We start from the raw sequence: 15061 nt of genomic DNA, 5'->3' as shown, positions 1-15061 counted from the left end.
TCCCTCTACATCGGGGAAACCAAGCAGAGGCTTGGGGACCACTTTGTGGTACACCTATGCTCAGTCTGCAACAAACCTTCCCAGTCGCAAACCATTTCAACTCCACTCCCACCCTCCCTCCCAACACACACTCCTCGGACGACATGTTCATCCTGGGCCTCCTGCATTGCCACAATGCCGCCACCTGAAGGCTGTAGGAACGACATCTCATATTCCGCTTGGGAACTCTGTAGCCCAAGGGTCTCAATGTGGACTTCACAAGCTTCAAAATCTCCCCTCCCCCTACTGCATCCCAAAATCCAACCCCACCTCCCTAACCATTCCTCCCACCACAAGCCCCAACCCCCTCTCCTACCCACTAACCTCATCCCGCCTCCTTGGGCCAACCTATCCCCTCCCTAACTCCCCACCTTACATTCACCTTTACTGGCTCCATCCCTGCCTCTTTGACCTGTCTGTCTTCTCTCTACCTATCTTGTCCTTTATCCATCGTCTATCCACCTCCCCGCTCTCCCTATTTATTTCAGAATTTCCCCACTCCTCCCCCATTTCTGAAGAAGGGTCTCGATCCAAAACATCAGCTTTCTTGTTCCTCTAATGCTGCTTGGCCTGCTGTGTTCATCTACAACTTGTTACCTTATAAACCATTTCGTCTTCAGCGAGAGAATTAGTGGAGTTTTTTTGAAGCAATACAATGAGGAAATCAAAGTTAATAATGTCACCAAGGCTGATATGGAAACTATGCCAACTAATGAGTATTTAAAAGATTTGTCCACAGAGTTGTTCTATACAAGTAGAATCTTTTTGTGCCCTCAATGATCTTGATAGTTTCCAACTTTCAAGCCCTGTTTGGATGAGGGGCACAAATTTCATACTCCCTGCACGCAAGCTCTCAATTACATGAAAGAGCATGTCTTATCTGAGCTGTAGGGGTCCTATATTTAACTAGAAGTTTGAAGTTGGAGAGTATCAGCAGCACTCTGAACTATAACAATTAAGTAACCTATAAGGAGATTGTGTTCAGGAAGGAAAGCAAGGTATGAACAAGTGTACAAAAAGAGCAGGTGCTAGCAAGTTTACAAATGTACAGAATGCCTGAATTTTATGATCAATTCTGAAGTTTGTGAGGGGAAAAAAGAAATCAACCTCGATTCTATATAGATGGACAGGAGATTGCCCGGCAGGTGAAGGTCCGCCTTATGGGCCCTACACTTTCCTTGGATTATTCTCTTTCCCTTCATGTGCTTGCAGAATATCTTGCGATTCTCTTTAATCTTGCCTACCAGTGTTTTGGAGATTAGATTAGATTCCCTACAGTGTGGAAAGAGGCCCTTCAGCCCAACAAGTCCACACCGCCCTTGCAGCAGCCCACCCAGACCAATCCCCCTATAACCCACACATACCCCTGAACACTGAGCAATTTAGCATGGCCAATCCACCTAGCCAGCACATCTTTGGACTGTGGGAGGAAACTGGAGCACCCGGAGGAAACCCATGCATACACGGGGAGAATATGCAAACTCCACACAAACAGTTACCTGAGGCTGGAATCGAACCCGGGTACCTGGTGGTGAGAGGCTGCAGTGCTAACCACTGAGCCACTATGCTGCCCCTCTCTTATGCCCATCTCTTGTTTCTCCTAATTGCTTTCTTAGTACACACTGCCACCTCACCACGCCTTCCATAATCTACCACAGCGTTGGTTGATTTGCTCCCTTTGTAACCAGATCATAGACCATAGAATTCCTACCTGTTGGCCCAACAAGTCCACACCAACCCTCAGTATCCCACCCAGGCCCATCCCCTATGACCCACCTAATCGAACCATGCAATTTAGCATGGCCAATTCACCTAGCGTGCACATCTTTGGAGGAAACCAGGGAACCCGGAGGAAACTCACGCAGACACAGGGAGAATGTGCAAACTCCACACAGACAGTTGCCAAAGGGTGGAATTGAACCTGGGTCCCTGGCGCCGTGAGGCAGTAGTGTTAACCACCAAGCCACTGTGCGATCATACTTACAACTCAACAGAACCCACGAGCAGAATTTCCAAGGTGGACAAATCATACTTGTTAGCAATTGACAGCCAATTACAATGACAACTGTTCACCTACTGGCTAGCCAATCAAATATCTCCATAAAAGAATTCTAGATCGTTTTCCAGGTTTGGACTCCATTTTAAAAGCAAGTGTTGTTAAACTGTTGTTGTTCTGATAGATTTTGTGCTTAAATTGAACAAATTGCATACTCTATTTTCCCCCCAATCCTATCTCTCAAGAATGTTTAGATGTTTGTCTGTGTTGTGAAGCATTTCCTGATTTCTAAGAGCATTTGAAATAAATCCGAAATAAGGTTTAGCTTTACTAGTATTGTTGTAGTCCTTAAAACAATCGAGCAAACACAGAAAATTTCATCACACTCCCGACTTATGCCTTAAAGATGGTGTCCAGGATTTGAGCAATCTGGAGGAGAGTTACGCACCTCCGAACTCCAAGCTTCTGACCTACTTTTAGCTACAGTATTTACATGGATGGTCCAGTTGAGATTCTCGGCAACAATAAGGTCCCAGGACGATGGTACTGCAGAATTCAGTGACAGCAATACCATTGAATATTATGCACAGATAGTTAGGTAGTCTTTTGATAGACATGGTCATTACTGTACACTCTCATGCTGCAACTGTTGTTTGTTATTATCTGCTCAACCATGATTGTTGTCCAGGCCTTTCTGCAATGCGGACAAGGATTATTCCAGTACTTTAGGAGCTGAGAGTGGCAGTAAACACTATGCGGTTATCCTTAAACATTCCTATTTCTAACCTGATATGGGATAGATCAGTATGTAGCCAATGAATCCAGCTGTGCTAACGACAATGCACTTAAAAACTCCGGCAGTGATGATCTTGGTTTTGGATTATTGGCCTCCAACAGTCACAGCCACCTTGCTTTGGGCTAATGCTTCTTTGTGCCATGCTGTATCAAATACTCCCTTGATGCTTCACAATAGCACTGCATTTTTGGTAAGCTCAAGCAATATTCTCCTTTAGTTCTCATTGAACCAGGGATTGGTCCCTGGCTTTATAGTCATGTCCCACCAGGGTCACAATCTATACATCCAAACTCATTATTCTGAGAGTATTACCAAATATTGACTGCTTTTTAAAAGAAGATATGCACAGTACCTTGGTTAACTTTCAAACCAAGGTCAAGCTAGCAGCAGAGTAGCAGCGCAGTGTGCAGGTTCCTGTCTGGAGTTCATCTACACCGTCTGTTTTTGCTTTTCTTTTCTTCTTTCATTACTTCTTTGCCCCTTACTTTAAGCTACCTAACCTCTGTGAAGAGCTCAGTGGCCTCAAAATGTCTAGTGAGTCTGATGCAAGGTTTCCCTTCCAGCGGTAGCAGCAGCGAGACCTGAGTTTGTGCACCCGTGGTGGAAGGAGGAAGCGGGAGTGCATTCCCAGCAGTGACAGAGGAAGGTGAGTTTGGGCCCAGTTGGGACCTGACAGCTTTGCCAAAATTGGCCCAGTGCAGACTCACAGTGATGTCAATGATAGAAGCAAGATGGTGCTGGAGAATGGTGACTCAATCTGGCTGACTGTTCCCGCAGATGTTGGTCTATGCACTGGACAGGAAGATCCAGGCCCATGGCTAAGCACTTAAGGAGGATTTATATTTCTTTATTTTTCTACTTCATAGCTAAGACTTTGTACCTAACACAGCACCAGGAAAGGTGACTTTGTGGAATTTTCACTGTATTCCCATATGCTGTACTTGTGTGAACTTGACAATAAAATCTAATTCTATGGTTGATAGAAAGCACTGATTGGGTTTCTGTACCAGCCAAGAATTATTATTTATTAATTACAAGGAATTAGACCACAGTTACAAATGAACTTGGCATATAACACTGAACAAAATTCTGAACTCTTGACGAACTCTCCATTACACACACAATAAGTAGGAAAAATAGATTCAGAGGTAGTAGGAACTGCAGATGCTGGAGAATCTGAATCTGGAGAAAAAGGGTCCAAAGAAGGGTCTAGGCCAGAAATGTCAGCTTTCCTGCTCGGCCTGCTGTGTTCATCCAGCTCTACAACTCGTTATCAAGGGAAAATAGATTATTGGCAGAGGTAGAACAACTGGGAAGTCAGTTTGGTGATCCTTGCTGCCTGATTCCAACGTTGTGTTGATCATTCTTCAGCTAGACAGACCCTTGGATGTTGAATGGTCTTTGTTTAAATGTTTGCAATGGCTTTTAAAAGGGAGAAAGTGGATGGTTCACTTGTAAATGCTCTTTGATTAATCTACTCAAAAAAGTCACAGCTCACAGCAACTGCTGGAAGAAAGGTATCAGAGATAATGGGAACTGCAGATGCTGGAGAATTCCAAGATAATAAAATGTGAGGCTGGATGAACACTTGGCCTGCTGGAAGAAAGTTAACTGGTTTTCTTCAAGTCTCAACGGAGTTTTTTAAAAAAAATAGCAGAGAACAGACAACTTTTGCCAAGAAGAACAGACACAGAAGTGTATGCAATTTTTTCCTCTCTATTTCCATAACCTGTTTCTTTCTCTCTCTCTCTCTCTCGTTTCATCCTGGTTGGTTCTTAGCTAACCAATCAGTTTCGCTTGAAAACTCCTCGGCTGGAGATCATATGCACATCGCCGGAGAAACAGAGTTCACAATAGGTATCAGATTGCTTGCTGTGAAGTTATTCAGCCAATACGGTAAATCCTGTTCCTAAAAGCAGTTCTCTCATTGCAGTCCACATATTTTTTTAAAGACAGAAATCAAAAAGACATCGTATTTTAATGGCAATGGTCAAGTGAGGGATTGCTGAACCATTAGGTAATAGATTGCTGTTGAATACAACTCTGCAATCTACAATTGCTGATGGCTGACATTTCTTTGGATACTATTTCTGAGAAGAATGAACAAAGAACAATTACAGCAAAAGAGGGTTGTTGGCCCAAGTTTGCACCGGCACTAAACTAAAAACCTTTCATCTTTCCGTGGTACATATCCCTTTTTTCTGCCTATTGATGTTATCTGTCAAGACGCCTCTTAAACGTTACTTTTACATCTGTCTCCATTACCTCCTCCGCAGCATATTCAGGCACTCATCGTGTGTGTAAAAACTCTTGCTTTTCATCCTTTATCTTAAACCTATGTCCACTAATAATTGACATTTTTACCCTGGGAAGAAGGCTGACTATCCACTCCATCCATAATGACGTTAAAAATAGAAGTTTCAGTCTTAGGAATCAAAACAGCTTAGAAGGCAGCTAAAATGACTCACCAAGTCATGCTGACACTCTTATGAGCAAATTAATCAGTAACATTCATGTAACCCATGTGTTTCTTGTTGCTGGCTAGAATTCCAGTCCTTATGGTCAAAATTTGAATACCCTTTATTATTGTTAGTATTTTATTTGCCACCTTCCCTCATTCAACATTTATTTTGAACAATAAACTATAACAATAAAAAAAATCTGTTGCTTGAGTAATGAATCCCATTGAGTTGGAACAGAATGAAGCAGCATTCAGCATTGCTGTTTGTAAGACTGATCGTTAGTATAGGTTGGCAGGATCCTCAGTCCTTGTTCAATTGGATATATTTACACCTACAAACCAATACCAATTAAATTCAAGTTTATATTAAAATATAAAATATATTTTGATAATTTTGCTTTCTAGAATGCAACTATGCAGTCAACTAAATGCCTAAAATTACACGTTAGTGTCAGTTCTGCTAATATATCAAAGCTTAGAAGGAAGCTTACTTTCTCCCACTAAAGAAGTGGCATTTCCTGCATTCAAAATACAGATTCTCACGATGTACTTTACGATAATGCTTCTTTACATTCTGGAAATGGCAAGTGGTGAAGTTGCAGAATTCACAAGAATAGTTCTTCACTTCTGGAGACTTTGGTAAGGTTTTCAATGCTTCAATTCTTGAGTCAGAAATCTGAACACAATCTTGACATTCACTGTGTGGAAACTCCAGAAAGACATTTTCTGAAATGACAAAGCATCTCTGTAAATCCACACAATAGCTTCAATCTACAGGAACAGAAAGTCAAAATACAGATGACATGTTAGATTCATCAGCAAATAAAGTAAATAAATTGCATTTATACTTCTCAGCCAAAGAAATACTTTTGCAGTGTAGTCGCTGATGAGCAAATGCAGCAGTCAATTTGTACCGAGTCAGGTTGAACAGTCGAAAACAAAAATTACATGACACCAGGTTATAGTCCAACAGGTTTGTTTGAAAACACAAGCTTTTGGACTGTTCCTTCTTCAGGTGTTAGTGACAGAGGTGGTATCAGACACAGAAGAATTTAAGTAAAAGATCAAAGAGTCATAAAACAGATGAGAATGTACTGAACAAACCTAAGATGGCTGTTAAACCTCGAATCACTTGGAAAGATGACACAGGTTTCGATTGATTAATATGCAAATCCCAGAATTTCTTTCAAGTCATTGCCCCAAGATAAGTAAAGGTTTTATCAGTATACCAGAGGTGACATCTTAGGTCAAACATTGCATTTTAGTTGTGAGGCCTTGCTTAGTATCTGCCTATGTTGTAACTTGGAGTCAGACTGGATTTATTTCTAAAGTAGGAATTTATAAAATGTCACTGACTGTCTACAAGTTGTGTGCTTTTTGAACAAAACAGAATGTATTACAAATTACAAATCTGTAAATGCAAATTCACCCGTGGAGGTGGGAGTATGCGTGTGTGCGTGCGCATGTATCTGAGAGACTGTGTGCGAGCGAGAGCGAGAGTAGTGAATTTCAGAGACCGTAGGGATGGTCGATGCTGGAGTCAGAGATAATAAGGTATTGAGCTGAATGAAAACAGCAGGCCAGGCAGCAGAGGAGCAGGGAAGCTGACGTTTTGGGTCTAGACCCTACTTCAGAAATGGGGGTGGGGAAGTGAGCTCTGAAATAAATATAGGAGGGGGAGGCGACGATGGAAAGTGGATAGAGGAGCAGATAGGTGGAGAGAAGACAGACAGGTCAAGGAGGTGGGGATGAAGCCGGTGAAAGTGAGCGTAGGTAGGGAGATGGGATGGGTTGGTCAGTGAGGATGGAGGAGCAAGTATGAGGGAGGTAAGATGGACAGGTCAAGGAGGCATGGACGAGCTGGGCTGCTCTTGGGATGAGGGGGTAGGGAGATTTTAAAGCTTATGAAGTCCACATTGAGACCATTGGGCTGTAGGGTTCCCAAGTGGAACATGAGGTACTGTGCCTCTGGCCTTTGGGTGGCATCGTTATGACACTGGAGGAGGCCCAGAGTGGACATGTCGTCCAAGGAATAGCAGGGGGAGTTAAAGTGGTTTGCAACTGGGAGGTGATAATGGGAACTGCAGATGCTGGAGAATCCAAGATAACAAAGTGTGAAGCTGGATGAACACAGCAGGCCAAGCAGCATCTCAGGAGCAGAAAAGCTGACGTTTTGGGTCTAGACCCTTCCCGAAATGTCAGTTTTTGTGCTCCCGAGATGCTGCTTGGCCTGCCGTGTTCATCCAGCTTCACAATTTGTTATCTTGCAACTGGGAGGTGTTGTCATTTGTCACAAACCAAGCATATCCGGTCCCTTGTCCACTCCACACTTCCCACTAGTCCCACCATCCCTGGCACTTTTCCCTGCAACTGCAGGAAGTACTACACGTGCCTCATGCCACCCCCATCACCTCTGTCCCAGGCCCCAAAAAAACCTGCTACATTAAACAGATGTTCACTTGCACATCTGCTAATGTGGTATATCATAGCTGCGGTTCCTGATGTGGCCTCCTCTACATCGGGGAATCCAAGCAGAGGCTTGGAGGCGGCTTTGTGGAGCACCTACACAAACAACACCACCTCCCAGTCGCAAACCACTTCAGATGATGGTGATCAAAAGGTGCCTCAGCTCCCATGACTGTACCGAAGCTTAGGAATATAGTGATTTGAACGAGATTGGCCAGATAGATCTCTTTGGCCATGAGTTCGCTGATTGGCCCAGGTTAACAGCCCCAATCAGGAAGTCCTGGTTGATCAACATAAACAGGGGTCTCAGAAATTTTCCTCATTTGAGGGACGGGCTCTGAGATAGCTGGTCAGAGTCCACGTATTGTGCACACGTGGATAAAGAGTGACTTGGTGACAGGATACCAGCCTCCATGCAGTTATATCAGGCTGATAAGCAGTAAATATTGTTCGTACCGCACAAATTTCAGGTAATGGTCATCTCAAAAAAAAAAGAGACAGACAATCTAATCACTGCCCCATGACAGTCAAGGTGTTACCATCACTTAATCCTCCACGATCAACATCTTAGGGGTTTGAACTGATCACAAGCTCAACTGAACTCACCATATACATATAGTGATGCTAAGGGAAGATCAGAGGCTAGGAGTATTGTGGTGACTCCCCAAAGCCTGTCCGTCATCTGCAATGCGCAAGTCAGGAGCATGATGGAAAACTTCCCACTTGCCTGGAAGGATGCAGCTCTAACAGTACTCAAGAAGCTTGACATCTTCAAGGGTAAAGGAGTCTGCTTGATTGGTACCACATCCACATGCATCTACTTCCTCCATCACCAACACTCAGTAGCAGCAGTGTGTATCATCTTCAAGATGCAGGGTAGAAATCCTTAGATTTCAAAAATTCTTAGACAGCACCTCTCAAATCTATGACTTCTTCTATCTAGAAGGTCAAGGACAGCACATAGATGAAAAACAACCACCTCAAAGTTTCCTCCAAGCCACTCACCATCCTCACTTGGAAATATATTGCCGTTCCTTCACTGACGCTGGGTGAAAATTCTGGAATTACCTCCCTAAACAGCAATTGGGGTCTACTTATAGCATATGGTCTGCATCAGTTGCAGAAGGTAGCTCATCACCACCTTCTCAAGGACAACTAAGCACAAGAATAAAATGCTGGCCGGCCAGTGACACCCACGTACCAGTGAGTAGAAAAAAAAAGACTATACTTCAAAAGTAGTTTACTAAAGTTTTGGAGTAGCCTGAAAAGATGACAAATTCTTTAGTTTCTTTCCTCCGTAATCCATTACTCATTTTAGACTTATAGAACAGTACAGTACAGGCCCTTCAGCCCACGATGCTGTGCCAACCTATTATCCTACTCAAAGATCAAAACTAACCTGCATACTCTTAATTTTATTATCAACTTGAGTAGCAACTTTGAGGGATCAATGGATGTGGACCCCAAGATCCCACTGTTCCTCCACACTGCTGAGAATCCTGCTATTAACCCTGTATTCTGCATTCAAATTCAACCTTCAAAAATGAATCACTTAATGCTTTTCTGGGTTGAATTCTACCTGCCACTTCTTTGCCCAGCTCTGCCTCCTATTAATGTCCCATTGCAACCTATAACAGCCCTCCGTGCTGTGCACAATTCCAACAACCTTCATGACACCGGCAAGCTTACTAACCCACCCTTCCACTTCCTCAAAGTCATTTATAAAGATCACAAAGAGAAGAACAGATCCCTGAGGAACACCACTGGTCAATGAGCTCCAAGCTGAATACTTTCCATCCACTACCACCCTCTGCCTTCTATCGGACAGCCAATTCAGTATCCAGACTGCCAAACTTCCCTGAAAACTACGCCTTCTTACTTTCTGAATGAGCCTACCATGGGGAATCTTATCAAATGTCTTGCTAAAATCCACGTACACCACATCTGCTGCTTGACTTTCAATGTGTTTTGTCACATCCTCAAAGAATTCAATCAGGCTTGTGAAGCATAGCCTGCCCCTCAAAGCCATGCTGACTATTTCTAATCAAAACTGTGCTTTTCCAAATTATCATAGATACTCTCTCTCAGAATCCTCTCCAATAATTTGCCCACTACAGAACTAAGACTGATTGGTCTGTAATTCCCAGGATTATCCTTATTCCCTTTCTTGAACAAGGGAATAACATTCGCCACCCTCCAGTCATCTAGTACTACTCCAGTGGACAGTAAGGATGCAAAGATCGTCGCCAGAGGGGCTGCAATCTTTTCCCTTGCTTCCTGTAGCAATCTTGGGTAAATCCCGTCCGGCCCAGGGCATTTATCTACCCTCTGGTTCTTCAAAGTTTCTTGCACATCCACCTTCCTAATATCAACCTGCTCGAGCATATCAGTCTGTTTCATGCTGTCCTCAAGCTAAAAAAGGTTCCCCTCACTGATGAATACTTATGCTGAATGTATACTCAGCAGGGCAGCATGGTAGCGGTGCTGCCTCACAGCACCAGGGACCTAGTGTGGAGTTTGCATGTTCACCCCATGTCTGTGTGGGTTTTCTCTGGGAGCTCCGGTTTCCTCCCACATTCCAGTGACGTGCAGGTTAGGAGGATTGTTAAGATGCCCATACTGCCCAAGGATGGGTAGATTAGATGATTAATCATGGCAAATGCAGGATTACAGGGAATGAGGTAAGGGGGTAGGGTTGGGTCTGGGTAGGATACTTTTTGGAGGGCCAAATGGCCAGCTTCCATACCGTAGGGATTCTATGATTCTATGTATGGAAATACAATAAACCTAAATATTTTAATTACAAGTTCCTTTTAGTCAATTCAGGCCTTAATTTAACTTCTCCAATGTAGCTAGAATTAGTTTAGTGTCTTGGTTAGCTATATCATTCACAACAGGTACTGATTTGCTCATTTTGGGTACATAAGACAGATGGAAGGATTCAGGGTATACCACATTATCTTCAATCCATCAAGCTGCTTGCTTCAAGAATCTTTGCGCTCATTGTACTTAGGCTACATGTTTTGCTGATAAAGGCTCTTCAGAAACAGCAACTGAACAGTGACTGTTTCTGATACATTAGCTCATACAAAGTGGTGAGTAAGGGAGAGAGATTTGGAACTGGCATGTTTTAAATCCTCTCCTGCACAGATCAATCAAGTTCACTATTCATGTATTTATATTAAAACACTCCTACTGGAAATTTATTAGAAGCAGATAGCTAACTACATTAGATTGCCCAATGATAATGGTTAGAGACATTTGGCGTTTTATTTGCACAATTCTGTCAATTATTTAACTGTCAAAACATACACAGAATACAAACTTGCACGGGGCAGAGACCAGCTGTGTCACAAGAAAAAAAATTAGTGCTATTAAAATAGAAGAAACAAATATAATCTACTAACCTACAAAAACAGATTACTGCATGAGGTGTTGTATGTGAATTCATTATCCATTAGTTTGATAAGCTAAAGATTTCCTCATATTTACTGTGACATTATTGTACATAGACAGTCATAGAATTCTACAGCATGGAAACAAACCTTTTGGTCCAACTCGTCTACACCAACCAGATATCTCAATCTGACGTAGTCTCATATCCCTAAACCATTCCTATTCTTATACCCAGCCAGATGCCTTTTAAAGGTTGTAACTGGACCAGCCTCCACCACTTCCTCTAACAGCTTGTTCCATATATGCATTCCCTTCTGCATGAAAAAGTTACCCCTCAGGTCCTTTTTGAAATCTTTCTCCTCTCACCTTAAACCCATGCCCTCTAGTTTTGGACTCCCTGACCCTAGGGAAGAGATCCTGGCTACTCATCCTATTCATGCCCCTCATTATTTTATAAACCTCTACAACATCACCGATCAGCCTCCAATGCTCCAGGGCAAAAAAGGCTCTAGCCAGTCAGTCTCTCGCCGTAGCTCAAATCCTCCAATCTTGGAACATCCTTGCAAATCTTTCAGCACCCTCTCAAGTTTAGCAACCTCTTTCCTAATGAAGGGTGACCAGAATTGTACACAGTATTCTAAAAGTGGCCTAACCAATGTCCTGCACAGCAGCAACATGGTATCACAACTTGGATACTCTATGTTCTGACCAATGAAAGTGTGCCAACTACCTTCTTCACCACCCTGTCTTCCTGCAACTCCACTTTCATGGAACTATGCACTTGCACCTCTAGGTCTCTCTGGAGCACACCCCAAGATCTTGCCATTGACCATATACATCCTGCCTGGTTTGCCTTACAAAATGCAAAACCACATGTTTATCTAAATTAAGTGCCATCTGCCACTTCTTTGCCCATTGGCCCATGTGATCAAGGTCTTGTTGTACTCTGAGATAATCATCTTCCCTCTTCAGTACACCACGTATTTTAGTGCTACCTGCAAATTTACTAACCATACCGCCTATTCACATGCAAATCATTTATGTAAGTGACAAAAAGCAACAGACCCAGCACCAAACCTTGTGATCATAGGCCTCCAGTCCAAAAAGCAACCCTCTTCCACCATCCTCTTTCTCCTATCTTCAGGCCAATTTTATATCCATTTGGCTAGCTCTTCCTAGATCCCGTATGAAGTAACCTTATTAACCAGTCTACCACACAGAACCTTTTCGAATGATTTACTGAAGTCCATACAATGTCTAATGCTCTGCTTTCAATCTTCTTTGCCTTTCTGAACACATGTACATCCTGTCCATCAGAATCCCCTCCAACAACCTACTCACCACTGACATAGGCTCACCAGTCTACAGTTCTCTAGTTTTCCCTTACAGCCTTCATTAAATAATAGCACCACATGAGTCAACTTCCAGTCTTCCACCATCTTACCAGTAGTTATCAGTGATCCAACATCTCGGCAAGGGGCCCAGAAATCTATTCCCTACCTTACCACAAAGTTCTAGTAAACGCCTAATACATAGTGTCATCACGTGGAATGCATCTGTAACGTCTTATGCAAATACAGCAATTGGCATGTACGTGTTAAGGCTTGTATATTTTTGAAATGGGGTTCAGCAGTGGACAGTCAAGTTGCATGGGGCAGGGGGAGTTAGTGAGGTGAGGATTTGGGCTGGGGAGGGGAAGGCAAAGAGGATCAGAGTGGGTGGGAGAAGTGAGAATCAGAGGTAGGAGTGAGAATGTGAGGCGTTGGGCAAGTGTGTGGGAGTGCCTTGAGTGGGGTGGAGAGGGGGCAGGGAAAGAAGAGAATGAGATGGAGGGTGGAGAGCAAGAAGAAAGTGCAGTCCTACCATTTAATGCTTGGTACATGTATTCTCCAGCTTTTTCAGCATCTGAAGCCGCTGCACGCAGTTTTGGCATAAGAAATCTTCCATGTACTTTGAGTGAATGAGATCTTAACTGTTCAATTACAGGGGTCGAGTATGAACACCTCGGGCATCTGTAATTTCCACCTTCTGCAACATTCATACAGAAAAACTACATTCAACTTTTAACACAATTATGCATCACTTTATTCACAATTATATTTTCTCATACAATTACTCTGATAAAAAGTGAATGCTCCTTCAATAAAACTGAATTTTCAAGTGTTTATGTACTATATAATGCTACTGTGGCTTAAAGACATAACTCACATGAAAAAAATCTATGCATTTATTGTATCAATAACACAATTATTGCAGGTAATTCTATGTAGTAATACGCTTGGAAGCAGTTTAGTAACTTTGCTCAGTCAGAACAGCTCTAAACGGTCTTTAAAATCAGCCAAGCTTAATGAATAGACAATAGGTCCTGGAATAGGCCATTCAGCCCTTCGTGCCAGCACCACCATTCATTATGATCATGGCTGATCATCCACAATCAGTATCCTGTTCCTGCCTTATCCCCATAGCCCTTGATTCCACTCAGCTAAGATTTGATGACAATCCTAAGCAAGAAGTCAAAATACCTGAGCTAGTAATCTGGATGTCACTTTTCAAGCCGCTCTTTCTTTTTCTAATTTGGGTAAAAGGAAGAAAGGGTTAGCTTTTTACAGGTAATTCAAAGCCCCTCTTTTACCTTGCTGTTCTTGACCATTCAAATTGATTTTTAAAAAAGCAATATTATCTGAATAGACAAGAATGCTGAGTTCTGAGTTACAAAGGGCTCTGGTTGTCCCAGTGCATGAATTAAATAAAAAGTTAGTATGCAGATACAACAAATAATTGTGAAAGCTGATAGAATGTCATCATTTGTTGCAAGAGGAATTGAATACAAAGTTAGGGAAGTTATATGTCAGTTATTCAGAGCATTGATGAAACCATATCTGGAGTAGTGTGTAGTATTGGTCTCCTTATTTCATAGAATCATACAATCCCTCCAGAAAACAGGCCGTTCAGCCCAACAAGTCCACACCACCCCTATGTAGAGCATCCCACCCATCCACCTACCCTTTCTCTGTAATGCTACATCTCCCATAGCTAATCCACCTAATTTACACATTCCTGGACACAATGGGCAAATCAGCACAGCCAATCCACCTAACCTGCACAGCTTTGGACTCTGGGAGGAAACTGGAGCACCAGTGGAAACCCATACAGACGCAGGGAGAATGTGCAAACTCCACACACATCGCCAGAGGGTGGAATAGAACCTAGGTATAACAGTGCTAACAACTGAACCATCGTGCCCACCCTTTAAGGAAGGGTGTGAATTTATTTGATGTAATTTCAAACACGGCAACCAGAACAAACCCTGGAATAGATCGGTTTGTCTTATAAGGCAAGGTTAGATGGTGGTTGTATCAATTGTGTCCACCCCAGTCCAACACCAGCATCTCCACATCACGGTATCCAATGGAAATTAAGAAAAGAAAGATATGACTTGATTGAAATAAATATCTTGAGGGGTATTGACGGGATGCATGTGGAAAGATTGTTTCCTATTGTGGAGGAATCACAAACTAAGGGTCACTATTTCAAAATAGGGATTGCCCATTTAAACCAGAGATTTTAAAAAAATCTTTTTCTCACAGAAGGTTCTAAGTCTTTGGACGTCTTTTTCTCCAAAAAGGTGGTGGAAGCAGTCTTTTCAATTTTTTAAAGGCAGAGTTGGATAGATTTTTAGCATGGGGTTAAAAGTTTATCAGGAATCTGACGTAATTAGATCAGCTGTGATCTTACTGAATTGGTGGAGCAGGTTCAAGGGGTTAAATGGCCTAATTCTGCTCCTAACTTATATGTTCATATCAATATTATAGCAAGATCTTTCAAGTATTTTAATATCTTTTAGTTCATTTTCACAACTTGACAACATATAGAACGATTTAAAATTTTTCACTTTCAGATGTTGCAA

The 15061-nt window shown here is 42.5% G+C and overlaps 1 protein-coding gene across 1 annotated transcript in view; it reads right to left on the bottom strand.

The window, feature by feature from the left end:
• LOC125465955 (zinc finger protein 462-like) overlaps positions 1-15061 on the bottom strand; it is a 63274-nt gene that overhangs the window by 23565 nt on the left and 24648 nt on the right. The window contains exons 3-5 of the mRNA XM_048559989.2: positions 13677-13723; positions 13018-13182; positions 5784-6018 (exon numbers count right to left, since the gene is read on the bottom strand). Coding sequence (XP_048415946.2) covers positions 5784-6018; positions 13018-13182; positions 13677-13723 — 447 coding nt within the window. The remainder of the gene's footprint in view (positions 1-5783; positions 6019-13017; positions 13183-13676; positions 13724-15061) is intronic.

This window comes from Stegostoma tigrinum, chromosome 30 (genome assembly GCF_030684315.1).
Source record: "Stegostoma tigrinum isolate sSteTig4 chromosome 30, sSteTig4.hap1, whole genome shotgun sequence".
In the NCBI taxonomy this organism is placed as follows: Eukaryota; Metazoa; Chordata; class Chondrichthyes; order Orectolobiformes; family Stegostomatidae; genus Stegostoma; species Stegostoma tigrinum.
This window is presented reverse-complemented; position numbering and strand designations above follow the sequence as displayed.